Raw genomic sequence first — 27,152 nt, forward strand, 5'->3', positions numbered from 1 at the left:
ATTTGGAGGAAACAAATATATAATTAAAATGGGCCCACTTTGAAATAAATAAAACATATAGCTGCACCCTAAAAAGAGTTAACGGTGGGGTAGGTAAGAATGGAGAAACCAGCTCGAGTGCGCTAGAATTTGAAAATACACAGGGCTCGACAGTAACGGTTGCCAGGTTGCCATTGGCAACCATTCAGAAAAAATGTCAACCATTTCTTGGCCTTTGGTTGCCTTCAGTGGCAACCAGTTTTTAACATAAAGAAATAAGGACAGCAAACAGCAAAATGTGCACCCCAAAATAGATAAATGTTAATTATTTGTTGTATTAAGAGTGATATCTAATTATTGTTGTGACCAGTCATTTATTTAACATTAGAAATGTATTAGCCAATGACAGAACCACAATCCAAGACTTCAATGTTGAAGGGCCAATGGATCTATGGTGGGGGTCAGCACAAAGGTCAAGAAAACCCACATTTGAAAGGGAGACAACGGATGACCAAGAAACTAGTGACTTGCTCAATTCATTTGTGAGGGATCTGTGAAGAACAAGACAACAGCTGCACTACTGGTATTTTGTATACCAGCAATTGAAGGTGGACAAGTTTACTACCACTTAAAGGAGACCTATCATGCTATATTTAAATGATATAGTGTATGACCATACCTATATAAGGTATATTTATACATTTTATTTTTCAAAAGAACAAACAGATAATTTTTTTGCCATGCCTTGTTTCGCTCATTTTCGCTCTATTCCAAGCCTGTCTTTGAAAATTCTGAGCAGCAGCTGACCACGCCCCCCTGCAGAAGAGGGGGGCATGAGCCGGCGAGAGTCACGTTACCATGTTTGCTGTGATTACGAGTGTGGAATGTCATCTCAGAGCAATGCATGTGTTCAAGCATATTATCAATTTGATCCAGAAACTGACCCTGAAGCAGCGGAGGTTTTGGTGGAGGTGCAAACATCTTGGTTGCAGCAGGACGTTTCTTAATGGTTAGTTGACAAGCTGTTGTCCCTATTTATTTTTACTCTGTTTGTTACGATGCTTGCTACTTATTCCGTTCATATTTTGGCTAATTAGCAAGAATGCAATGTGTACAGTTTGTAACTTAGAGTTTGACCCAGCAATAAGTCTCTGAAAGGCGGGGAAAAGTTGTGTGGATAGAGGCAGAGCGCAGCGGCAGGCAAGCAGAGGAGCAGGCTGCTATTTTCAGTTTTGGCAACCAAAAGCTGATACCTGGTTGCCAACCTGGCAACCACTTTTACAAGTTAGCGTTGAGCCCTGATACACAACCGGAAAAAATCTGCCTCTTCCTTCAGAATTCCTTACAGAGCCCCTCATCCAACACACACGAACGTGCAAATGACCAATGAGGGCACCAGATAAGTTTGTGGACAGATGGAAGGCTGACAGGCAGGTAGGCCTTCCAGTTATTTTTGCCGGGCCGGCTCAGATGATTGGTCTTGCTTTTTACAGCGCTACGGCTTCCAGAGATTAATTTGTTTATGTATTTATTGTCAAAGCATTTAATATATTCATTGCTATCGGGACGTTAAGAGCATTCCATGGAATATAACAAAAAGTGTTTTCTGAAATAAATTACATACCCCATTGAATTATGACTGAAGATCGTCAGCTGTCTTCCTCTCCCGTGTTGTTCCTCGATACATAAAGGCTGCAGCACCTTTGACAACTTCTTTCTACATATCAAACATACCGGTAAACCAGCATTGTTTGCTGTGAAAGCATATAACTCTGTCCACGCAGAATTAAATCCTGTGTTCCTCCGGTACTTTTCTTTGATTTATCCATAGTTCGCTCATCGAGCCGGGGGTCAGGTTATTCACCCGCAGGAAAAGGCGCTGGCGCGGGACCGTAGCAGGATGTGACGCATATTTTAGTTGACCTAATTAAAACTGAGGTTACCTACTGTAACCCCAAGTTCTATGATTAAATGGCGCAGCCCTCTAAGGCTATCGCTATTGGGTAATCCCCCTGCGCCCCCGCGCAGCACTGAAACACTTGTAGTCCACGCCCATCCGCAAGGTGGGCCCCACCCCCGGGCCTCCTTCCGGTATAAATAGGAAGGCGGCCCGGCAATCTGCTCCCATACAACATAACTTTTCTTCAGCTATTTGTAGAGCCAGTGGGGCCCAGCGCTTAGAGGGCTGCACCATTTACTCATAGAAGCTGGGGTTACAGTAGGTAACCTCAGTTCTATTTCGTATATGGCTTCGCCCTCTAAGGCTATCGCTATTGGGTTAAGGGCGAAGCATGATGTAGTCTGCGCCCCACTGGGTCCGCCCGGCACTAGAAGCACAGACATACCTGCTCAATAACACCCCCCTGCCTGATGTGCCATGCGTAATGGCGCATCACCGTACCTGGAACATAGCAAAACATGCCTATCTTCCCGACGGAGTGAAGGCTGGGAACAATACATACCGGCCGCTGGGAGAAAGTAGAGACGAAAGTCCCACCTTGTCCTGCGATCGTAGAGGGGGAACAGCAACTCTCTGCGTGCAGACAGGCAGGAGAGCGCACAGCTGGATCCCTGACGTCACTCACTCTGACCAGGCACTCCGTACAAAGTGTGTCAGAGGAAAAAGGAACATCCCTCCTATAAGAGGGGAAAAGGGCCGCTCTCCGCGTGCCGAAAGGCAGGAGAGAGGCGCACAGCTGGCTCCCTGACGTCACTCACTCCGACAGGACACCCAGTACAGGGTGTGTCAGAGAGGAATGGGAGACATCCCTCAAATAAAAATGAATAAATTAACAGGGGGAAGACCAAGATGCAGCCGTGCAAATGTCTTCCATTGACATTCCTCCGTGCAAAGCCGTGGAGGAGGAAATTCCTCTGGTGGAGTGCGCATTGATGTTCTCCGGGGGCTCCACCCCCGAGGAGACATATGCCTGTGACACAGCCTCACACAGCCAGTGTGACAGCCGTTGTGCAGACAGAGGCTGCCCGATCGAACGCTCTTTATAATGCACAAACAGGCGCTGAGAACGGCGCCAGGCCGCCGTGCGCGCCACATAGCGGGACAGCGCGCGCACCGGACAGAGGAGATGAGATGTGGCTTCTTCCTCCGATTTATGAGGAGGCGGAAAAAACCCATCCAGGGTGATCACTCTTGACCTAAAAGAGCTTGTGATGACCTTTGGCATAAAGGCTGGGTTAGGACGTAGCACAGCCGAACTGCCATCTCCTTGGATCCGGAGGCATGACGGGGCCACCGAGAGAGCGGATAGATCACTCACCCTTTTTGCTGATGTTAGAGCCAAAAGCAGTACTACTTTGGGTGACAACATTTTAAGGGGAACCTGCTCTAAAGGTTCAAATGGGGCTTTGCTTAGTGCTCGTAACACCAAAGCCAGATCCCACTGAGGCGCCAGTGCGTTTGATACCGGTCTGAGTCTTCGTACCCCTTGCAGAAAACCTTTCGTCAGGGGGTGACTGAACAACGTCCCGGCTCCGAAACCCACGTGACAAGATGATATGGCAGCCGCATATACCTTGATTGTGCTGAAAGCCAAATTCCTGTCCAACAACAGCTGGAGGAATAACAGCACGTGAGGCAGGGGGCACGTAGCGGGGTCCAGGCTTCTTTCTACACACCAACGCTGGAACGCTGCCCACTTGGCTGTGTAGGACGCTCTGGTAGACGCGGCCCTGGCTCCCTGAATGGTACGTACAACATCTTGAGAGAGACCCAACCTCTCTAAGTGTTCCCGTTCAGGGGCCATGCCCATAAGCGCTGGCCTATCAATGGGCGACTGTAGATCGCTCCCTCCACCTGCGAGAGAGCGTCCCCGCGCCACGGAATTTCCCACGTCCTGCCTGACAGCGTACGCTGTAGGCATGGAAACCAGGAAGCGCCCGTGCGCTCCAGGGCAATTAGGATCACTGACAGCCACTCCTCCTGCACTCGGTCCAGGAACCGAGGAATCAGCGGGACTGGTGGGAAAGCGTACAGCAGTCCCCTGGGCCATGGACGATGTGCGAACGCGTCCACCCCCAGGGGGGGGAGGTCCAGCGCTGACAGGGAGAACCAGAGGGCGCATTGCGCGTTCCCGCATGCGGCTAACAGATCCGCCTCCGCCCTCCCGAACCGGCTCCAAACCTGGGCGATCAGCTCGGGATGTAGGCTCCAGTCCTCCTGGCGAGGACCTCCTCTGGACATGAGGTCTGCCCCTTTGTTCAATTCGCCGGGCACATACAGTGCTCTGATGGAGAGTAGGTGCGCGCGCGCCCAGATCAACAGCCGTCTGGCTGTGTTCAGAAGCTGCGCTGAGCGTACCCCGCCCTGGCGATTGATGTAGGCTGCCGCGGCTCTGTTATCTGTGCGAATCAATACATGCTGATTCTGCAGCAACGAGGCAAAAATGCTGAATTACTCTCCGTACGGAGATCAATTCCAGCACGTTTATGTGGAAGGACATGTGAGCCGGCCACTGTCCCCCCACTGCCTGCGACATGCACGTTCCTCCCCACCCTGAGAGAGATGCGTCTGTGAACACCGAGATGTGTGACGTAACTCTGCCCAGGGCCACACCCTCTGACAGGACGTGGGGACTTTTCCAATAGGTTAAGTCTGAACCCACGGACAGAGGGGTGGCCAGCAAGCGCCTCTTCTGTCGCACGGGGTCGATGCGTAGGCGAATAAACCACCTCTGGAGTCTTCTCATGTGAAGGAGACCCAGGGGAATCACCCCGTGGTCGGCTGCCATCATGCCGAGCAGCCGCATCGCGGAGAGGGCTGTCACCACGCTGCGGGGTGTAACGCATCGAAGGAGAGCTGTCAGCGTCTCCACTCTCTGCCGTGAGAGTCGCGCTCTCATGCGGGCTGAGTTCAATTCCAAACCCAGGTAAACAATACTCTGGGAGGGAAGAGGACAGCTCTTTTTCCAGTTTATCATGAAACCCAGCTTTGACAGATGTGATATGAGTTGTACCGTCTGTAAAGCCACTTCCTCCCTGGAGCGAGCCATCAGCAGCAGGTCATCCAGGTAAAACAGTACTCTCATCCCTCCTCTGTGTAGCGGCTGCAATGCCGTCTCTACACACTTTGAAAAGGTGCGAGGAGCCAGGAAATAACCGAACGGCAGACGGTTGTACTGGTACGATATTCCCTGGAATGAAAACCGCAGGAATTTCCTGTGTTGTGGGATGATGGGTACGTGGAAGTATGCATCCTTTAGGTCTATAGAGGTGAACCAGTCTCCCTGGTGAACACACTCTAGCACCCTTTTGACCGTCAGCATGTGAAAAGGCCTTTTCATTATTGCCTCGTTGAAAGCTGAGAGATCGAGGATGGGTCTCATTCCCCCCGTGTTTTTCGGGATAAGAAAGTAGCGGGAGTAATACCCCTGATTTTCTTCCCTTGGGGAACCCTGGAAATAGCCCCTTTCAACAGGAGTTCCAGTAGCTCTGCTTGGAGCACCCGACACTGTTCTCGGGATGACAGGCGTCTCTCCTGTATCCCGTTGAACTGTGGGGGGGTGGAGGCGAACTGCAGGGTGTACCCTCTGCTGATCAGCCTGCTCATCCATCTGTCCATCAGACACACGCGCTGCCACTCCGAGAAACACTCTGAGAGCGGGCGCACATGCTCGAGATGTGTTTTGGTCGTTATGACGACGAGCCACGCCAGAACCCTCGCCGCCGCTGCCCGTGAGGCAACCAAAGGTGGGCCTAGAGCGAAAGGGCTGTGAGGAGGCCTCCACACACTGGGTTGCACTCCGACTCTCATCATGAGGCGCGTACACGCTCAGAGGATGAGTGGAGGTGTGTGCAGTGATATCCACATGAGGAGTTACCACGGCGCTCATCGGCTTGTGACCGTGTGTATGTGGCGTATCTCGGACAGAGGAATGCCGCGAGGTCTGTGGTTTATTAACCGAAAAGTTATAACCACCAGGCCTCTGCAGCGAACCCTGTTGCCTACTAATCAACAGATTGGAGGCAGCTGGCGTAGTTACTGTGCTCTGCAACTTATTAACCGATAGATTAAAATGTGCAGGCCTTTGTACCGAACCCTGCTGGCTATTAACCGATAGGTCATAGGCAGCTGGTTCACTCAGAGTGGGGGATATGTGAAACACATTTGAAACTGATGACTCAGACAAAAGGTTGGGAAATAAGCTTTCATTTTTATTTCCTTCACACTCCCCCCCAAACCATCATGGCCGGCTCTGCTTCTTCGGCGGGTCTCGTGGAGCAGATGACGAACGGGAGTACCTCACTCCCCTTTGACCCCCCTCTCCACTGGTGGGGGGGCGGAGGCGCGGGACGGTGCCCCTGCCGCCGCCGACGGACGAGTCTGACGCTTCGGCTGTGGTTGCTGTGAGCGTCTCTCTGCCTGTCGCTGTGGCCGGGTTGGCCGCTGCTGCTGCTGCTGCCACTGGTGCCGCTGAGGCTTCGCCGCCGGCTTGAGCCAGCCAACGTGCTGGCGGATATCATCCGCCTGCTCCGCTGCCGCCTTCATGGACTCTACCATGGCTAAAAACTGGGGTCCGAACAGCCCGTCCGGGTCAGCTGTGTACCCTCCCCGACTCCACACGTGCTTTCCATCAAGCCATTTACAACGGCATATCAACGGAGGCTCCACAACCTTTCTCCGCCAGATCGTCAAGTATCAGCCGTATCTCGCGTCTCCCCTCCGGTACACAGCACCGTATTGTGGAGTTGCATTAGTTTCTGTTATGGATCAGTATCAACAGTCATGCCAGTAACGTTACTATATTATCAATGCTACGTTAGTTATAGCCTGATATATGATTGCTAACTTCAAAATGTTGTGATGTAACGTTAGCTAACATTCTTTAGCTAACGCCCGTCACTCACCAAGATAGCTACCCAGTTCTCCACTGGTTCTCCTCACACAGCACAATTTCTCTCCGATGGCCGTTATTTCTTCTAATCCTTGGCTCCTGGTCTCTTGGACGCCTAGCAGGCTCATAATTATAAGGTTGTGGTCCGTCATATGCATTCGAATATTCATGTTCAACTTCTTCTGTGTCGAAACTAGCATTGGGAACCATGTTTATTAATACGTTACACCGGCCGCTCTCCCCCTTGTTTACCCCATGTTACGTCACACGCGGGAGGTCACGTGCCGAGGCTTTTTTATGCGGAAGTGAACATTTCTTACAAAAACGACGCCAGATGTCAATTTAGTGTATAGTTCTGTATATTTTTTTGAAAATCTAGTGTATTCATCATTTTCCTACACATTTATTCACAGGTGTCTTTAACCTGGAAGTTACGCTTTAAATAGTCCTACAAATACTTTTATTTTCTTATTATTTTTGTCTAAGCTCAAGGGAGCCAGAGCAGAGGGCTTAAAGGGCCGCATGCGGCTCGAGGGCCGCGGGTTGCCGACCCCTGGGCTATGCTCTGTAGAAGTTTCTGCAGAGAAAGATTGCTTGAGTTTACAGAAATACAGTAAATGAAGAAATACAAATGAGTTGTTGAAAAAAATCACATTTTATTCAAAAATAACATTTTGCAACATGCATCTCAGCACATAGTTACTATGCTTCAGATCTCTCTAAGTGTGATGCATTGTTTGCCAAAACTCAGTTTGTAACTGCTGCCTCCTGTGCCTCATTGAAAATCCTTAGCCTTCCACCTGCACCTCTTTGTTTCTCAGTCTTTTAGAAAAACAAAAAAGATATGGTGGTTGGTCAGTGTGTGTGTTGCATAAAGGTAAGTTTACCACAGTCAATTGTGCAGGATTTTTGTACAGTTATAGTCTGCAACATGCCAACAATTCAATTACAGTAATGAAGTAAATACGTTTCACACAACAGATATAAGCACTGATATATCATGAATTATGCAGAGCTAAAAAGTGGTAACTAACCTGTTTTCAAGTCTAAGTGTCCGGATTACAGAGGCAGATTGGCTTAGATTAGGCTGAACCCTCTGTCCAGCCTCTCCCATCGTCAAACAATGGTTGATAACATTTCATTTCATTAGAGAGTACTCTTCCTCCTCCTCTCACTCTCAGCCCAGCTCTTGCTCTTGCTCTTGCTCTTGCTCTTGCTCTTGCTCTTGCTCTTGCTCTTGCTCTTGCTCTTGCTCTTGCTCTTGCTCTTGCTTCCATGTTGGCTTCCACTGTTGCTGTAAGAAAGTACTCACCTGTGGTCTTTTTATAGTGCTAACATCCTGATTGATGAGCCAACAATTATGCTATCAGGTGTTTGGTCAGGTGGAACGTGTTTCTTGATCATTGGTCCATGTGTGAGGTATTTTGAATATCAGTGTTATGAATGTACTAACACGTGACTTTATGTCAGATTCCTGTGTCTTACGTGGAGAAACGTGTGCAGTGGTTTGCAAAAAGTGCCATGTTGATTTGCAAATTGTGTGAAAAGCTGAAAACGTGTTTAGAGTTTTGGAGATTCTAGCCGATGTTTTGCTCTTTGAGTGTCAGTTAAAATAATTGTGCTTTATGTATAATTTTAGTGCGTTAGCAATCGAGAAAAACTGTAACATTTCATTTCATTAGAGAGTATACTTCTTTGTCCACGTCCTCTCCCTCCAGTTCTTCCTCTCCCTCTCATTCTTCCTCCTCTCACTCTCACCCCACCTCTTCCTCTTCCTCCTCCTCTTGCTTCCATGTTGGTTTCCATTGTTGCTGTAAGAAAATACTCACCTGTGGTCTTTTTATAGTGCTAACATCCTGATTGATGAGCCAACAATTATGCTATCAGGTGTTTGGTCAGGTGGAACGTGTTTCTTGATCATTGATCCATGTGTGAGGCATTTTGAATATCAGTGTTTTAAACCTGCTAACACGTGACTTTATGTCAGATTCCTGTGTCTTACGTTGAGAAACGTGTGCAGTGGTTTGCAAAAAGTGCCATGTTGATTTGCAAATTGTGTGAAAAGCTGAAAATGTGTTTAGAGTTTTGGAGATTTTAGCCAATGTTTTACTCTTTGAGTGTCAGTTAAAATAATTGTGCTTTATGTATCATTTTAGTGTGTTAGCAATCGAGAAAAACTGTAATTGAAAGCCTGTGTGCCGAAAGCTCCATTACCAGAAAACCAAATGGCCATTTCAGAGGAACATTACTCCATATATTTTGTAGGAGCCATTTTATGGGAGCTGTTGGTGTCTCAGTTTTCTTTATTTATATTTATAGTGCAATACTATTTTGAAAACTTGGTGGCGGGGTTTAGCTGCACCAGGTGTATAAAAGGAGTCACAGGTGACAGGGAAGGACGAGGACACAGGAGGAAGAGCACACCGGTTCCACCAGCCCGGCAGATGCTCATACCCAGTGTTCGAATTACCCATTTGCTTTCGGGGGAACCCTATTTTTCAGTGCACATCCTGCTACTAAATATATCACACACATGCTCTGTTGACTGGCGCAGCAGCGCGGATTCGATCAATTGCTATAAAATCACTCTGCTACTACTACAGACGGTGTCACTACGCCGGCGGCTGTGGCCGTTGTTGAAGCCTCTTCAGGCTCCGCATTGGCAGGCCTCTCCCTCGGTGTGGAAGTTGAGTAAAGTTAGAACGATATTGGCTGATTCAGATTTCACGGATCAATAACTCATGAACAAAACGTTATTCAGACACAAATTACGTCTCCTAAGTGCCGTGGTAAGGTTGACAACGAACTACAATCACATGTTGATCAAAAAAAGCCAATACGTGCTGTCCTCCAAACTGGACACATTAAATTGGTCTCTTTCCGCACCCGGAGAAGACACGAGTGCTCAGGGACCGTCTGCAAAGTGCAACAACGAAAAAAGAGAATACAATAATATTCAATCACTTCACTATTATACAGTATATTACGACCAAACTCACCACACACATCAATAGTCTCCTGATGCTCATACTACAGCAGAGAGTTTGGAAGAATGTGCTTTTGAATAATGTTGGGGAATATTTATAATGTAAAATCTTCAATAAATATGGTATAATCTTCAATAACATTACTTTATGTCTACCAAACTCACCATACACATCAATAGTCTCCTGTTGGTCATACTACAGCAGAGAGTTTGGAAGAATATGGTTTGGAATAATTTTGGTGAATATTTATAGGCCTACTGTACAATAATAATTGGTAGAAATTGAATATTATTGTATTCTCTTTTTTCGGAGTTGCACTTTGCAGACGGTCCCTGAGCACTCGTTTCTTCTCCGGCTGCGAATAGAGACCAATGTAATGTGTCCAGTTTGGAGGACAGCAAGTATTGGCTTTTTTTTTTTAATCAAAATGTGATTGTAGTTCGTTTTCAACCTTACCACGGTACTTAGGAGACGTACTTTGTGTCTGAACAACGTTTTGTTCATGAGTTATTGATCCCTGAAATCTGAATCTGCCAATATCATTCCAACCTTACTCAACTCGGTGAGGAGCTGTCAAATTCGACCCTAACGCCGCTTACAGCAAGCCAACTAAAAGTTGTTTTCCGTTCACGTTGTCATTTTTTGACTCCTTTGCTTCTTTGCTTGTGAATCCAAAAGCTGTGAGGCATGGCTGTTTTCGTTTTGCCATATTTTTTATCACAAAGCCAGAGTTAAAAAAATATCAATAATGAACATTTCAAATACTGCGACGGCATCGCCACCGTAACCATAGCAATGTAAGTAGCGTAAAGAATGCAGCGCCGCCATGTACAGATGGCAACACCCAGACATATTCACAAATATAAAACAAATATCCAGAAACTGTAATGAACAATAACTATTATTTATTTCAAGAACTTTTATTTACAGAGACTCAACATTTCTAATCTGTGTCAACACAAATATGCACGATTGTTTTGGGCTCCCCCTATTTATCTCAAAGTCGGCCTTCAGGGGAGCTCCCTCCCTCTTCGGGGGAGCCAAGCTCCCCCTGGCTCCCCCCCATTTCGAACAGTGCTCATACCTCAACCTTTGACACAGCATAATTAAACCTTGGTATGTAAAGCTAAATAAACAGCAAAAGACCGGAAAATCACCTGTCTGCGTCTGGATCACTCTCTAAACCCTCCTGTGAAGTAATGGCTAAGGATATAGGACATTGGAACATTAAAATTGCCATTACATATTTTTAGGAAAAAACGATGAAACATTACAGATTTCAGTATTCTGAGCCCCTACTCTCCCCCTAACTGACGGCAACAAAAGTCCAACATTATACAATTACAATAAAGAAGAGTAAGTGTGGCTTGATATTGAGTAAGAAAAAGGTTGATACACGCTTTGAGAATGGGTCTGCAGAGAGCATTTATCTGCGATCCCAACTCGTCTATTACCAACGCTCAGGGAGCTCTATGCAAGTCAATGGGACTCCCTGATAGTTGAAGATTGACGCTAAAGGGCCCCCACTGCGTTTGATAGTGACGCAAAGGGATCCTCCTGACATAACGTCACTATAGTACGAGTTGGGAGTGAGCATGTGTTGCCCCACTCACCTTCAGACCCATATGCCCATTTGAATGAAATCTTTGGGATTAATACATCTACAATGACCATCATTGACCATTTTGCAGTTCAAGGGATAGTGTTTCATAATTTAAACAGTTCTATCAGTGGTTTTGGAATTGTATTAATACAAATCAGTACATAATATACTTTCTCCACATCACTCGAAATTATAAAATAGCAGTGTTACTTTGACCGACATTACACAGCTGAATCACTTCAATTAAAATATTACCAGTGGTAATATACTAAAGTATGTTTTTGAATAACTGATGACTATAAATTGAGATTGTATGAATAATTTGCAAACTAGCATTATCCTTATCTACTAAATATATTTGAATCTTTTATATAGCCTCTTTTAATGTTCTATTTCCACAGTATGGTTGTATTTTCATTGGATTTTTGCTTTTTTAATTCTATGTTTTAGCACCTTGTATTAGCAACGTATGTCCATGAACTGTCAGTTGTTTGTGGTTATTTTTCATATCAAGAGATAAAGTCACAGTTGCATTTTTCCAGTCAGATCCTGCTGTAATCCCAAAGAATTATATAACTGGTGTTAACAGTTGCTGACAAGATGTGCTCAGGGTGTGACGCATACCGCTCACATATCAAGTCAGCAAATGTTACCCCACCCCCCACTCCCTTTTCAAGTATCGTATGAGTAATAACAAACTTCATATATGCTATATACAGCAGCACTTTTTAAACTAAATAAAGTTGACTGAAAAATGTAAAATAAAAAAGCAGAATAGTTTGAAATTAAAATAGATCAAATACTAATGCATACATAGAATAATAGACTACAATGTCAAAGTGCAATTGCCATTAGTTGTAGAAAGGACATATTTGTAACTGGGGAATTTCAGATATACTGTACATAAAATGTGCTTTGCTGAAAAGTAGAGAGGTGTTCAGCTGGAATAAAAGCCGTTAGCCTAGCTTGAAGCAAGTTTTCTCCACCTGAGGATGTAGAGTTGTGCTTTAGACCAGAAAGGATGAACATATACAAAGCATTTATTAGAATAAATAATTATATAATCATTTACAGTAATTGTTGTTACATTTTAAAAGGTTTTAAAACAACAAAGCTGAGTGTCAACAGTCATGCTAATATGCTCACATTAAGAGTGCTGATTATTTTCACGTATAATGTTAATCATCTTCGCCATCTTAGGTAGACATGTTAGCATGCTAACATTGGCTAATTAGTAGTAGTAGCAGTAACAAAGTGGCCCAGGGTTAATGGGAATGTTCCAGTTTAGCAGGTATGTGCAGGTAACCCTAACCCTATAATCCATAAACCAAAAATATTGGACACATTTACATTTAGACCTCAGGGCACTGAATAAAAAGCTTATGAGAAACAAATTGAAGAGATACCTTTAGTGGATTTCATGACAATCTATTAAATAATTAAGATATGTCAATCAAAGCCAAGGTCTGACATTCCTATATGAATGGGTTCTCACTGAAGGACAGTCAGTTGTCCAAATTAGGAACCTGAGATTTAAAGGGCAGATGGGAAATGTTGAGTCAGTTCAAACTGGCCATACTGAGAGTGATAATCTACTCACTATATGAGTTTTTACCGTGTCCAAATGGTTTGCTATGGCAAATGGTACCTTTTTCGCATGCAAGGCAAAGAAAAGGGTCCCTTTTCCAATCAACAGTCTTATATAAAAGACAATATGTGGCTTGGTCTTTTCTACTTAAATAGAATATGGACAACATGTACAGTATATGGCTCTTTTCTGCTATCCCTCTAAATGCTTTTACATTTACAAGTCAGCATTCACAACATTCACAACATTCACACACATTCATACAGTGATAGAGGCTGCCATACAAAGGTCCACCTGCTCAGGGAGACTAACATTCACACACACTCACACACTGTTGGGAGCCAATTGGGGTTAAGTGGCTTGCCCAAGGACATATCGACGTGTTTCTGCAGGGGATGGAACAACCGATTTTCCGATTGTAGTAAGACCATCTACCTCCTGAGCAACCGTGGGCCCATACAACACAAGTCTCACAACATTGATTTGAGTTTTTCCAGGCACTGCTTTATTTTCACAGTGTTTTGAATTGTTAGTCACAATACAGTATGAATAACATTTACAGAGAATGACATTGTATACAGATCATATATGTGTTTATATTGCTTGAGTTGAATGCAATACATAGCAGTATGCCTATTAGCAATTAGTATAACAGACAACCCTGCTCTCCTTTTCACAGGATCATTGAACATGTTGAGTTTGTCGGGCTGAACAAATACAGCATTTGATTTTTGAAGTCTACAGCTACTTACAGGATTGGATATGCAACATGATGTCAGACATTTACAGGAGTTACAGAGCAACCTGTGAAGCAGTTAGATGAATCATTTGAGTTACACTTTACAAAGATTAAAAGCCATATAAACTTCTTTTTTTTACATACATTATGAAAACAATCGTTTTTTTAAGCCAAGACAGATGAGTTTTGCCACTGGGGGAACAAAGGGCCCTATAGAGTCCAAAAGGACCCTCCTGCCATAAGTAGGCAGAAGCCCACAGAGCTAAGATACAGCTTTGCCAAAACGTGCAAAAATACCTGAAATTATACTCTGCAATTAATATAATCAGCAGCGCGGCTACAACATTTAGGCAAAGAAGCGCTGAAAAGCAAATGGTGCTTGCTTTTTTCTAATGCTTGATGTAATCTGTGGTATAAATATTTAAGCACATTAAGTTTTTTAATTGTAATTGATATCCCCAAATATGAAGATATGCATTTAGTGAAAAAAGATGTAAGACCAACACTTTATTAAAATGCTATATTTAAAAGCACTGTCATTATGATAATTTGAAACCCATTTATCTATAGAATTTCCTTTTGGTACAGTATAACTGGAATAGCAAGCCTGCTGTGCTACATTAGAAGAATATGTACCAATTGCACATGCTCCTTGTTTTATTTTTGCTACTTTAAAAGAATAATGTGAAAGGAAGCAGCAAAACTTCTTAAAAGATTTGACTGCAGCAGAGGTAAGAGGAACTGTGTGTGTTTTGGCTGTAGAGACTCAAAGTGAACCAGACTCTGGTGAATGTGTGTGTGGACAGAGTTTACTGGTGGGTAGTTAAACTAGCCTATAATCATTCTTCAATTAAAACATCTGCTATGTTTGGCTAGTACGAACCAATAAAAAGTATCCTAAATAGAAGCTGTGTTTAACAAAGAAACACTGAAAGGCATCTGAATAACAAACACTATATTGGGTCACATGAATTCAGTAATCCTTTCGTTATGTACGAAGCATTTCAACAGCACTCATTTCGACAGTTCATTTTAAAGTTGTCACACTGCTGCTTCCAGTTTCTCTTTAGATACAATGGGTGTGAGTTGCATTAACTAATGTTTTGGTCAGTGTTTATAAAATGTTGGATTACATTTGTGAAATGTCTCTTCTTTTTTGTTTCGTGAATATTGTGGGACACATTCTTTTATTATTCTGATTGGGACCCGGATGTATGATTACCTAGAAGAGCATCAGGACTGTTTTAGGCATATGATAGCTATGTGATTAACATGATGATTCAGTCTCTACGGAGATAGACATATGACTGTCATGTTTATTGCTTACGTGGGCCTTAGCTAATCTAAACTAAGGCCAGAATACTGGTATGAACCTGTGTTCTGCAACTTGTGACTGTGTAACACTCTCTTGTATATAAGCATGTGAAGGACACTGATCTGGGAACTATTTGTCCCACGCAGCCCTGTGTGTGATGACTACTTCCATTCTTGCAACGATAATAAATACATGTATCCTGATATTTAAGACCAAGCCGGTGACGAGTGATATTTTTCTAACAAATTCCGATTGCTATTTTTTTTTTTTCATTGTTAAACTAATATCGAAACCAAACACTTACTTTGAGTGCTTCACACCAAACGCCTATTTAAAGGGGTATGCAGTATACCCTTTAAGCTACTGGAAGGCTTTGATTTTAAAAAACTTGCAGGAATTGCAAAGTACAACTACCTGCATTTAATTAGTTGATGAGGGCAGTATTTGTTGAAAGAAGAAACTGAGAACAGCAGATTGATAAATGCTGGAAGTATTGTGCTGTTGAAATGCTTTATGCACATAACCCTAACCCTAAAGGTGGACGTGATGCGAAGCTTTGCATCGCGCTGCTCACACGAGTTTCACCATGGCACTCAGTTGTGTTTACTGGAGTCATTCAAACAGGACGCGCAAAGCCAAAGGCTGATGTTTTGTTTTCTAATTCAACAACGTCAGTACGCCAGTGCAGACAGCAAGAATCTGTTTCTTTGCATTGACGCGCAAAACATTGGCTTTTCGTCCGGTGTGAACTCACCAACAGAACGGACAACATGTTTATCTCTATTATAACCAAATCTTTTTGCATTTGGGTTCTGGAATTTGTACTAATTTAGTTGCACCCTGGTTGCAAGGTGTACCAATATTGAGGAGGGACATCTGAAGAACACAAATTGGTTTGGTATGCCGTGTATTAAAACTGGGTTAGTTGTTTTGGAAGTGAAGTTAGTACTTGAGCTGAGTAGAAAAACGAAATACAGATATTTTTTGTGTCAAATGTTTCAAATACATGAATCAGGTGTTCTTATTAATTATCCTATGAATACTCAATAAGGAGTTATCACACCGTATGAAAACAACTGCAACACATTTCATGTTTGCATAGATGAATGTAGCTATCAGTACATTCCTTGTTAGTTTTGCATGGTTGAATAAATCTCAGACATTACTTTTTACTGAAATGTCAGTTAATTAATAACTATAGTGTCACCTTGAACATTTTATAAACATATATGGAATCTCAACAATGCAGAAATGCTGTTTTATGCGAAAAAAAACTACTTGATGTTTTACATATGTGCAGCAATTAGAACTGGGCCGGACATGCCACTGTTTACGACAGTTCTTTGGTGTTTGTGAAAAAGTTCAAAAACCTCTTGTCTGTGGTTTTGTTAAGGGCTGATGTTGGTGTGTCATGTTCCTCTCCCTGTATCTGCATGTCTCACATTTCCAGTCCTACATTTTAGAGCATGAGAAAGATACCTGAAGTAGTACTCACCTGGGTCAGAGTGTAAAGGAATTAGGATGTATGGATGTATAGTATAGTTACAGAAGATCGAAAAAGAGTACAGTTGTTTTAGGGCTGGAACCTGGATCTTTTTATACATTTCCATGAAATGTAATTCTGTACTTTAAAATGTATGTTATGGTATATATTCTCCAATAATGGCAACAATTTTAAATACTGACAATCTTGCGTATTCCATAAAACACTGTCAGCTTACGAAATCTTTTACTTTGCAAAAACTCTTATACTTTCTGTACTGAGCTGCAGAGAAAATAATGATGATGTTTTGGGTTATTATTGTATGTCCTGGAGTAGCTGACATTACCTCACTTGCCCACTGAACAAACCTTCCTTACTGTTTGTCCCAGAGCATGTAGAGATGGCCGTCAGGGAGACTTTCTCCTAGGTTCTGTTTGTTTATCCGATCTGAAGCTCTACGCTAAAATGATAATGTTACTTTTCAAAGAAACCAAGCATTCTATTTCTACACAAATACATTTTCCTTTTGACATGTATATTTAAAACATGTGTTGCCTCTTTACGTATCAGTGAGGATGATGATGATGAAACATGTGCCTATGAAATAAATAAGAAAGTGTAGGCTACAGCTAACGTTTACAGAATTTAAAGAGAAAATTAGCTATTTAGCTAGCAAAATGTTTTATTGATTAGTTTGGCTTAAAAGTAACTTTTCTCTACGCTCTGCAGCTTTGAGGGCTGAGCCATTCTGAATATCCGAACATTCGAACAGTGCTCCCTGTGCACGAACTGTTTGGTTTGAGACTATTAACAAACACACTCTTAGCGTCTTGTTAAGAACTGCTGGTGCTGCTCATTTAATCATAACTTATGGATTGAGTGCTTGATATTATATATCAATATATATAAATATATATATATATATATATATATATATATATATATACAGTATATATATTGTATCACTGTACGGATAGGCTGTTTTCCCATCGCTATCAAGTGAAAATGCCATTGTACGCTCTGCTTTGTCATAAGTCTTACTTCCTGGTTAGCTTAATGAAAGTTAGCCGCAGGAACAATCATGAGAGTTGGAACAGAAAGGTGGTTACTTTGGTTGGTTTGATTTGTGCTGAAGTGAAGGAACAGTAGGATCCAGCAACAGTCTTAACTTGCATCTGAATAAAAAAATGTGTCAGAGACAGCGCTGTTATGAATGTTCATGCAATCTCTTTGTGGTGTGATTTAAAGGTAAATCTTAATCTTTGAATTGATCCAAACTGACTAGAATCTGAAAAATGATTCAAACTGATGATGTCCATCAATAGTAAACTGGGATTGGATAAAATAAGTTATTTTTGTACAGACAGAACCCAAAAAGAAAAAAATGGAGGGAAAAAAATTAGTTTGAAGTCTATAATACTAAAATCCTCTGTTATGATACTGGATGTTGCTGGAGATATGTCCGTTTATTTTCCTTTTGTGTTTCAGGTGGTTTGCAGGGTGGCAACTATATCTGTTCACACAGTGAGTCTTTTACATGCAACAGAACTGTATACAAGGAAATTCAAGTCATGTATAATTAGTAAAGGACATTCTTTTCTCAAACCTTTTCAGAAACCAAATCAATTTGCTGTATCAATCTCGAAATAGGACGTGACTACTGAATTAAAGAGTATATGACCATTTTCCTGACCTGTCTGAAAAACAGTCAGTCTTATAACATATGATATACCAGAGTATAAATTCTGGCTCTTTGAAAAACATACATCATTGTTCATGAATTCACTGTTTGAATAACTTTATAAATGCATTCCATGTAGGACCCCACCAATCAGAACGCTGTGAGGTGTCGCCTACAAAAATAGAACCCTATGAACATTAAAGGTATGTTCCCTTCTTGTGTTGAAGTGACCAATAGTACCCCACATTACTGCAAATCAATAACGAATCATAAGAGCTTATTGGCCTCTTTATCCTGCTTCTCAACAATATCAATAGCACAGCGGCAAAGAGTAAACACACATTTGTGTAATTTTTTTTTAGGTTTGATGGCAATATCTCTTCTGTTTAGACTGGAGTCTAACTCGTGCAAACATTTCTGCATTCAAAGCTGCTGTGGGTAGGGTTAGGGTTTCACAGAATGTAAACCAATTTGAATCAAGTATCAAAACTGCTGATTCTTAAAAAAGCCTTTCAAATGAGTGTCCTATTTAAATCTGAGGAGGTTTTAATTCCAACATTTGCAAGTTTGGAGTTTCAGATTCAGGCCTACATTTTCCTTCATGTCTTTGCTATGTTGCCCTTTGCTGATGAAAGAAGAATGACAAGAGATAAGAGGTACAGTTTCTCAATTGTTCTCGATAGAGAGAGAGCGTTAGTCCAATCATCCATACTATAAGGACAAGATCAAAATTGCAAGTGTGCATGCTCTATGGTTCCAAGACCCAGGATGATCCAGGTGTTTTTGTTCTCGATTGGCAGGCCATTTTGGCTCAATGCTACACTGATCAAATGTCCCTAATGACGTATCCAGTTCTCCAAAGCATTGCAAAAATAGATAATAAAAAGCAAAGGGGCGATGCGTGTCTATCATACAATGAGCCAGAAGTTAATGCTATGCAGACACACGCACTAAGAGTGTGGTAAGCCTTAGATCTAGAAGGAGGGGATTTAGCTATTAACATGAATAACTTAGCTGACAAAGGAAACATTTCATTTGGCTTTATTGAGTTTTTAGGTTTACCTTAATGTTAAGATCCCAATGTTAGAGGAATTATATAATCAGGGCTCTTACCTAATAGTTCAATTAAAAAACACTAGCGCAAATGGCAGACTTAATCTACATAATCTGTTATGCCGACCAACAAGGAAAGTCGTGTCCCCTTTGGATTGGGGGTGAGGCAATTCCATAAGGGAAGATATTCAAGTATGTCATTTCCATTTCACGGTTAAGGCTCATATCAAATGGAATCAATCCCTGCCAATGAGAAAATCCAGAAAAAAATTATGGAAATGAATCCTTTAGCTTTTTAAAATGCATGTAAAGAGGAATCTTCATTTTGGTGCCAGACGAAAAGGTCAATGAGTCGCAATAATCATTAATGCATTATTCACTAGGGATAAGAAATATCCATATTGTTCTCAGGCTGTTGGGACAGAGTTCATTCATAATTAGTTTGCAATTTGGTTTTTTTGTTTGCCAACAAAGCTAATATTCCTAATGCTACAATAGCAGCTATGCTTTTAAATGCTTGCAGAGGTTAAACTCCAGTCGTCTTTTTGAGATGTTCTGGTTTTATAGATACAGATATCCAATCCAGTAAACCAGATTGAAAAGGCCAAAAGCAGTGGGAAAGAATATTCGCGAGTAAGAATCAATCTTGGAGACGTGCACATGCATCCTGTTTTCACGCCAGGCACCTGAGCGGCAGTCATCGAAGCAGCAGAAGAAGCTGGTGCAGTCTTTTCCATCCAAACACTCGTAAGCATAGTCGTCCTCCTCGTGATAGGGCACAATGTTGTTCATCTGCAGCAGGGACGTGCCGGGGCGGAGATTCATCATGCTGGATGCTTTCTGTTGTGGAGGGAAACAAAGATATATTTCAGTATGTTGCCATTAGACTAATTTGGTTCAAAAGAAAGAAGAAGAAAGGAATGAGTGCTGGGGACCTGTGTGTTGTTGTTGACTTTGGACTTCTTGGTCGGTCTGTTGCTGGTGAAGTAGTGCAGAGTGCCGTACTCCATGAGGGCAGCAAAGGTGAAGATGAAGCAAACGGAGACGAACAGATCCATGGCAGTGACATAGGACACCTTAGGCAGGGACTTCCTGGAGATGGTGCTTAGAGTAGTCATCGTCAGCACTGTAGTAATACCTAAATGGATTGTTAAGGTGGAATATCAAATACTTTCTCATAAAGAATTTGTCAGAATATGTATGTAACAGCAAAAGCACTGTTGAAATTACGATGTGAGGAGTTCTTTAAACTTGGACTGGAATGAGTTTAGTTTGGACAGATAAATAGCACCACATCAAGAGTCTTCTGAAAGCGTCAAACCATTACCTCTTCCTGGGTATCATTGAATAAACTTACATTACACTTACAACAATCAGGTGTTATTATGAAGACTCATGTTACTTGCCAGCCCCTAAAGTGCATGTGTGTTTCTTCTCCTCCTGCTATTCCTCTTTTTTCCCTGCCCAGTTTTCTGACCAGGACTGCGGTCGAATAGTCTTTTTGCTTAGGGAAAGTTTTCTTACGGATAGAAATGACAAAGGAGTTCCGAAGTGGCAGCCATGATAAGAACTGTTCAAATATTCTTGATGATAAGAAAAGGAGCTTCAATGCTTCCCTTGTTATCTCCTTTAGCCTAGGATACACAGCCCATCCTTTACAAAATACATTGAGATAATGCCATCCCTCAAGTCTTTGCAGTTTCAACATTTAAAGAGTTACACCGTTTGGGATGTTGTCAGTCCTCCCCTACATTTGGCAACCTTTGGGTGTTGAGATGTATGAGCTGAAAATAAATTACTGAAATGTTTTAACATTTAGTCTGAATAATCTGAATCTTTTCAAAAGGGGGTGTTGAAACTGTCAACAATTAAAAAAAAAAAAACAGCTGCCCTGCTTCAACAAGACTGTGTGAGTGTGGTTTGATCAGGTTTGATTGACGGTCCAACCAACCAACCAACCAACCAACCAACCAACCAACCAACATTCCAGAAAAAGGCACATGCCATTCTGACTCTGTTTAAGAGTGTATGAATATGAAATAGGAAAATGTCAAACCTAGAGATGTGCGGGCTGGGACGGCATCTTTGTTGATCCAGAAGGAGACCCAGGACAAGACCACGATCATACTGCAGGGGATGTAGGTCTGGATGGTGAAGTAGCCCATTCTCCGACTCAGGTCAAAAAAGATTGTCAAGATTACATATTCACCTGAAAGTTAAACAATAAGGTGGGTGAAGAGATAAATACGATAAGGCAAGGGCATGAGTGAAGAGATTCGTTTTAATGTTACCCATTGCAGGTAACGTTTATCCAACCCAAAATCTAAATTATTATGCTATCAGTACTACATATAAAACTGGGATTGGCAGCATGTAATAGGACATGGCCAATACACTCTCACCTGACTGGGTGTGTGCCACATCTGAAGTGTTCCTCAACCCTACAAAGGCGAACTGGTAGAGTCTCCAGTAGCGCTGATCTGCCACCTCCACTGCCCGTCTCTGCCACCGGTACATGATCTCATTCTTAGGATAACCATCTACAGAACCCAACCCCACAACACAGACACATATAATGAATAAGAAGCCTTACTGATGCCTTTCTGTCCTTCAATATACCGTATGTTACAAGGGAAAATTGCACCATGTCAAAGCAAATGGAACATTCACGATGGAACTGACCTGCCCAGTCTCATGAAACGTTTTCAAATGAGCAAGAGTTCTTCATATTCAGAACATTCTGTGCATTACAGTACTTTAGTAGTTAATAGAAGGACGTGTAATTCCTGGGAGTAAGCACAAGCTCACATCTGCAGTCTATAAGTCATTGTTTTACCTGATTCGTACATTAAGGCGATACAACATTTGTCTTTGGACATGCACACATTTTTTGTATTTTTTATTTATATCTTCACACTTTGAATTGAGTGTTTCAGAATTTTACTATTTTACATAAAAATGAATTATGTTTGCAAGTTTTCAAAATAGAATGCTTTTTGATATGCCGCCTTTATGGTTAAAGGGGCCCTATTGTGCTCATTTTCAGGTTCATATTTATATGTTATGACTCTACTGTGAAATGCTTTAATGTTAAAAAAAAAGTCACAAGCTTTGACTTCTGATCATATCTTCCTCTTTTAAAGATGTTGCATTGGTAAACAATATCAGTCTACCTTCTAGGTAGAGAATAGTACAAGAGGATGCTTGCTAATAAGAAAAATATGTGTTTTTTGTTTTTGTTTTTTTAGGAACACTAACACATTTATTTTGATGAGATGTCTTGAGTTGATAAGAAGTCTTAGTTGAGGAAATTAACCCTGGTTTGAGCTCATTTGATGACATTTAGTGTGACTGTACTGGTCCTGGCGTTTGTTCTTGACTCCATGGAATGGTCTTTGTATTTTTCCATACTGAGTGGAATATAAAGATCATGACAAGACGGGAGAAGCTAAAGCACAATGCGAGAGAAAAATGAAGGATGACACAGACACATGAATCAGACTGGGAGAAGGTGCATAATTCATTAAGTCTGTCAGGGAAAATGGGGTTGGGTGACCTCATCTCTCGACCGGTGGAGCAGATGATAGATTGGTACAGGCTTAAAGAGGGCAGCCTCAAGCAGATGGGCATTTAGGCAAGGAGAAGGAACAATGGCCTAGCCCACACAGAAACTCCTTTCTCTGGCCATTTTTACGAAAGTTGAAGTCGAGATGGTGGGTTCGAGAATGGGAAGGGGAAAACGTTTGACAACCTACAGCTTGAAAACTCCAGTGGACACGAGTGTTCATCCATTGGAAAGTTATGCAGCTTAAGGTAACACTCCGCATTAATAGTCAACCTGACAAAAACAGAATTGTGACAGAGAAAAAGCAAATCTCAGCGTTGGTTTTTCCCTCCCGAATGTGACTCAACATAGTACTCAAAGATCATTAAACCTAAAGAAATCAAGACAGAAAGTATGTGACACAGATACAGATGCAAACACTAAAGCTGCACAAACAACACATATTTTTTAAATAGATGATAACATTTTAAATGGCTACTTAAAATGTTGGCTAATTGGTTGCCCTCTGGTCCTACCTCAGTGTGTACATGACTCTGCCGTTGCTCCACAGCCTCAGGAGGCGGTTGGGAGTGGTGATCCAGTGGGCGTCCGATTTGCGAGAATTCCTGAAGAACGTGTCAGGAATCCAGATTTTGCCTACCATGTTACTGTTGAGCATGAGCAGCTTCATCGAGCTGTTGAACTTCAGTCGGCTGTCGTACCATGTCTGGGCGAAGAAGATGTCAATGGTGTACTCCTGCAACAAAGTTGGATAAAACATGGGCAAAAGGCCAATTAAACAAAAAACAATAGAAGATATCTAAACGTTTATCTTAGATTTCTCAGAGCCAAAGAACAATTATTGGATTTAATGGATTTATATGGAATTTGGTTCAAACACATGTGTTTTCCTCAGGAGGAATTGTATTCACTTTATTTATCCCGACTTTTCATGTAGCGCCATCATCAGGTCAACATTATAAAATATCTCTGTATATCAGTCAAGTATATGTGCTCTTGTCTTATGGTAGTTGGAAAGAAGGAACTTTTGCACTCATTAGATGGTTTTGGTACCATTATTGTCTGTACTTAAACCAATGGCAGAGAATGAATCCTGATGACTTCATAACACTGTGTGAATTACATAACATTGTAGTTGTTGTTTTACTTCTAAGGATGTCATGTTAAAGCAGGGGTGGGGAACCTCCGGCCTCCGGGCCGTATACAGACCATTTGGTACGGCCCACAAGGTAATTTATAAACACACGCAAAAAAGAAAAAAAATTAAAGAAATCTAGACCGCAAAATAATTAAACAAGCAAATTACTTTTTCTTGGCCAAGGTCAGGGCCCTTGAACACAACACGAGCCTAACGTGTCATCACGTGGTATATGTCTCGTCTGACAGGGGTGCAGTTCTGAGGGAGAGCACCAGAACACTGCTCCGGGCCGGGACTTCACAAATTGCAATACCCATAAGGAGCCGTACACATGCCACAGTTTTTGCGTGGCTGTGTCTTTAGTTGTAAGCCCAGTGGCGATCTGTTCATCTCTCATACTGAAAATAGAGTCAATAACGATGTTGTTATTAGCATCTGGTTAGCTAGCTATGCTAACAAATATAAGAAGCTTCTCCAACCAGTGAGGTAAAGGCACATCTTTATATGATCATTATAGTTATAACAAATAAGAGAATAAAGTGAACAGGTATAAAATACTATATGACAGTAAAAAAAAGTTGTTATTAACAAACAAGAATACAGTTTGAAAGGGGAGTGATTTGTAAAGTATATCCATAAAGAAAAAGAAAATCTGCTTCCAGTTCTGTCTCATATGGGTGTTGAGAGATGTATCCATAGATCTCTTAATGTTGCTCTCAAAGTGCACCAGATTTATGCTTTTAACTTTAACATTTAAAACAAATCTTCCCGGGGGAAAGCTGAGTTCAATAATTTGTACGGCCCTCGGAGGATATTGTAAAAATTGAAATGGCCCTTGAGAGGAAAAAGGTTCCCCACCCCTGTGTTAAAGGGATAGTGTGTACAACATATTTTAAGGTTCCTATTGGTTTTTCTAGCCAATAAATAAACAGACCCTTAGGATTTATTGTTCAAGTACCCACAAGTTTTCCGAGCACCCGTACCTAGTGCACAGGGAGCAAGAGAGCTGCTGTTAACAGACTTGACTGGTAGCAGCATGGAGCGATATAATTATACAGTCTGGTGCTATACCAGAGCAAGCAGGGTAGGAATGTTAGCAGTGAGAAGCTAAGTGTATCTTCTCACCACCGGCTTAAATAGGGATTGTATAATTAGCTTAGCGAGGTAATACCAGGTTGAGAATAGGATGCTTTTAATGGAGATTTGGTTCAGTGCCACTCACTGTTTTAAACATTAAGGTGCGCAATGTTTCTGCTCGCTGCGAGGTTTGGCGCAGAGCAGCTAGTTAAGTTTAGTTTCTATGGGAAGGTCCCCTGCTAGCTTGCGACGCCTCATAAAACTGTCATCTTACAGGTGGCGAATAAAAAAGTTCAGCGGTAAACAAGGACAACGTTTTCATAATTTGAACTTTTTAGTCAAATTTGTGCTTGGCGACAATTTTGAGGATACGCAACAATGAGGGAAGCACTTCTATGTAGTCAGACGGCACTGCACTCTCCATATAAAGGCCATAGAGAAGGCAGCATTATAAAGGATATATATCCATTTATTATTATGCTTTGAAAGAGGATTGAGCTGCAGCAGTCTCACCATGTTGATGGGGTCCACCGGTCCAATGCTGTTGACATATACTGCAGTTTCAATCACTGTTGGCCTCACTGAGACATAACACAAAACATACTGCATTTACATTGACAGAATAAAATTCACATGTTTGTTAGTTGATGACCAAAATGTTAATGTATGTCATATCAACCTAAAGAGATACAACAAACAGCAGACTGTTTTGTTCCTATAGAGACTATAAGTGGGGATAGGTGATTAGTCAAAGTAGATAGTCAAAGTTGAACAAGGTTGAATACAAGGTTCTCCCCAGACAGCAGCAGCTTTTTTGGTTCCAAAGTTAAAACAAAGAACATTTCCAGAGGATGAACTTGACTTGCCTCCGATGTCAGGCCGCAGTTTGTTGTCGTAGCCCTCCAGCAGTTTATTCAGGATCAGAGTCACATCGCTCTCGTAGACCCTCGGTGATAACACCCATGTCTTATTTATGGGCACGTCTTCATAGTCCTCGTCTTCCTGTTTACTGGGCCCAGATGCGGCACTGTGGAGCAGAAAAAGGAAACATCGAAAGAAACAAAGACAGACAGTATTTCCATGTTATCAAATGGGTGCGAGAGCATGCCAGAAAATATGTGTTGGCGTCTTCGAGCTATTCAACAGTGTTTGAGGCTATGCCAATTTCAATTTAGAAATGAGTGTTTACAGACTGTCAACCCCCAGGGCTGTGGTGGGGGGGTAAACACACGCCTACAGAATTTAGAAAATTCAACATTTATGATTGTTTACTCACTTGTCGTTGCAGGTTTTTCACTAATTCAACTCATATGTTTAATGAGCATTATATGACTGTTCGGAACAAGTCCTGTCTCTGCCCCCTTCCTCTCCTCTCTGGCTATCCCCTTAGCTTACAAAGGGCTAGTGATATAAACACTTGGAGGTCTCTCCTCCTGTTGCAGTAGACAACAAAACAATATACTATTTCTAGAATAGTTCTAAAATGCATTTGACTGGAGGCTTGCATGCATCTATATATTATATCTAATATCCATTTCGTTTGTGAACTTGAGATGCAAATAAACAGGCAGTGACATCAGAAAGAAAGAAGCCTCTTTGCTTGTAGATAGTACTTCATTTATTTTGGGAAGTGCATTTTGGACATGGCAAGCCTCTGATTGCACAGACCAACTCCTCACTTTGCAACTTTGTTGTTTTTAACACAATTAAGAACAGAATAGGACAGAATAGAATAAGCCCTTAGATGTATTCTGAAAAGTGACAGGGAATGAGGATCAGACCATTGTCTTGCTCAGACAATTATCCAGCTGATTGTTAGTGACTCAAATGTATGTTGAGTATATTTGGATACACAACTTAGATACAGTATATACCTTGTTGGGGCAGAGAATGCATTTTGTGATTTTATCAAGGTATCAGATGATACACCAAACAAATATCCATTCTAAAGGAATTATGCGACAGTAAAAAGCATAAAGTGTAACAATGAGGTGTCTACAGGCAGAGGTTCAGTGTGGTCTGTGGGTCACAGTTACTATCCCTCCTGACCAAGGCACAGAAACTCACTATGGTAACATCTGATCAACTTAATG

General features: G+C 42.0%; 1 protein-coding gene across 1 annotated transcript in view; it reads right to left on the reverse strand.

Moving 5' to 3' along the window:
- Positions 1 to 13,490: 13,490 nt before the first annotated feature.
- Positions 13,491 to 27,152, reverse strand: part of gabrg1 (gamma-aminobutyric acid type A receptor subunit gamma1) — a 44,302-nt gene continuing 30,640 nt past the window's right edge. The window contains exons 2-9 of the mRNA XM_079691733.1: positions 25,926 to 26,086; positions 25,573 to 25,640; positions 23,360 to 23,580; positions 23,035 to 23,117; positions 21,682 to 21,819; positions 21,336 to 21,488; positions 20,215 to 20,417; positions 13,491 to 20,119 (exon numbers count right to left, since the gene is read on the reverse strand). Coding sequence (XP_079547859.1) covers positions 19,841 to 20,119; positions 20,215 to 20,417; positions 21,336 to 21,488; positions 21,682 to 21,819; positions 23,035 to 23,117; positions 23,360 to 23,580; positions 25,573 to 25,640; positions 25,926 to 26,086 — 1,306 coding nt within the window. The 3' untranslated portion in view covers positions 13,491 to 19,840. The remainder of the gene's footprint in view (positions 20,120 to 20,214; positions 20,418 to 21,335; positions 21,489 to 21,681; positions 21,820 to 23,034; positions 23,118 to 23,359; positions 23,581 to 25,572; positions 25,641 to 25,925; positions 26,087 to 27,152) is intronic.

This window comes from Notothenia rossii (genome assembly GCF_949606895.1).
Source record: "Notothenia rossii genome assembly, chromosome: 7".
NCBI classification, from domain to species: Eukaryota; Metazoa; Chordata; class Actinopteri; order Perciformes; family Nototheniidae; genus Notothenia; species Notothenia rossii.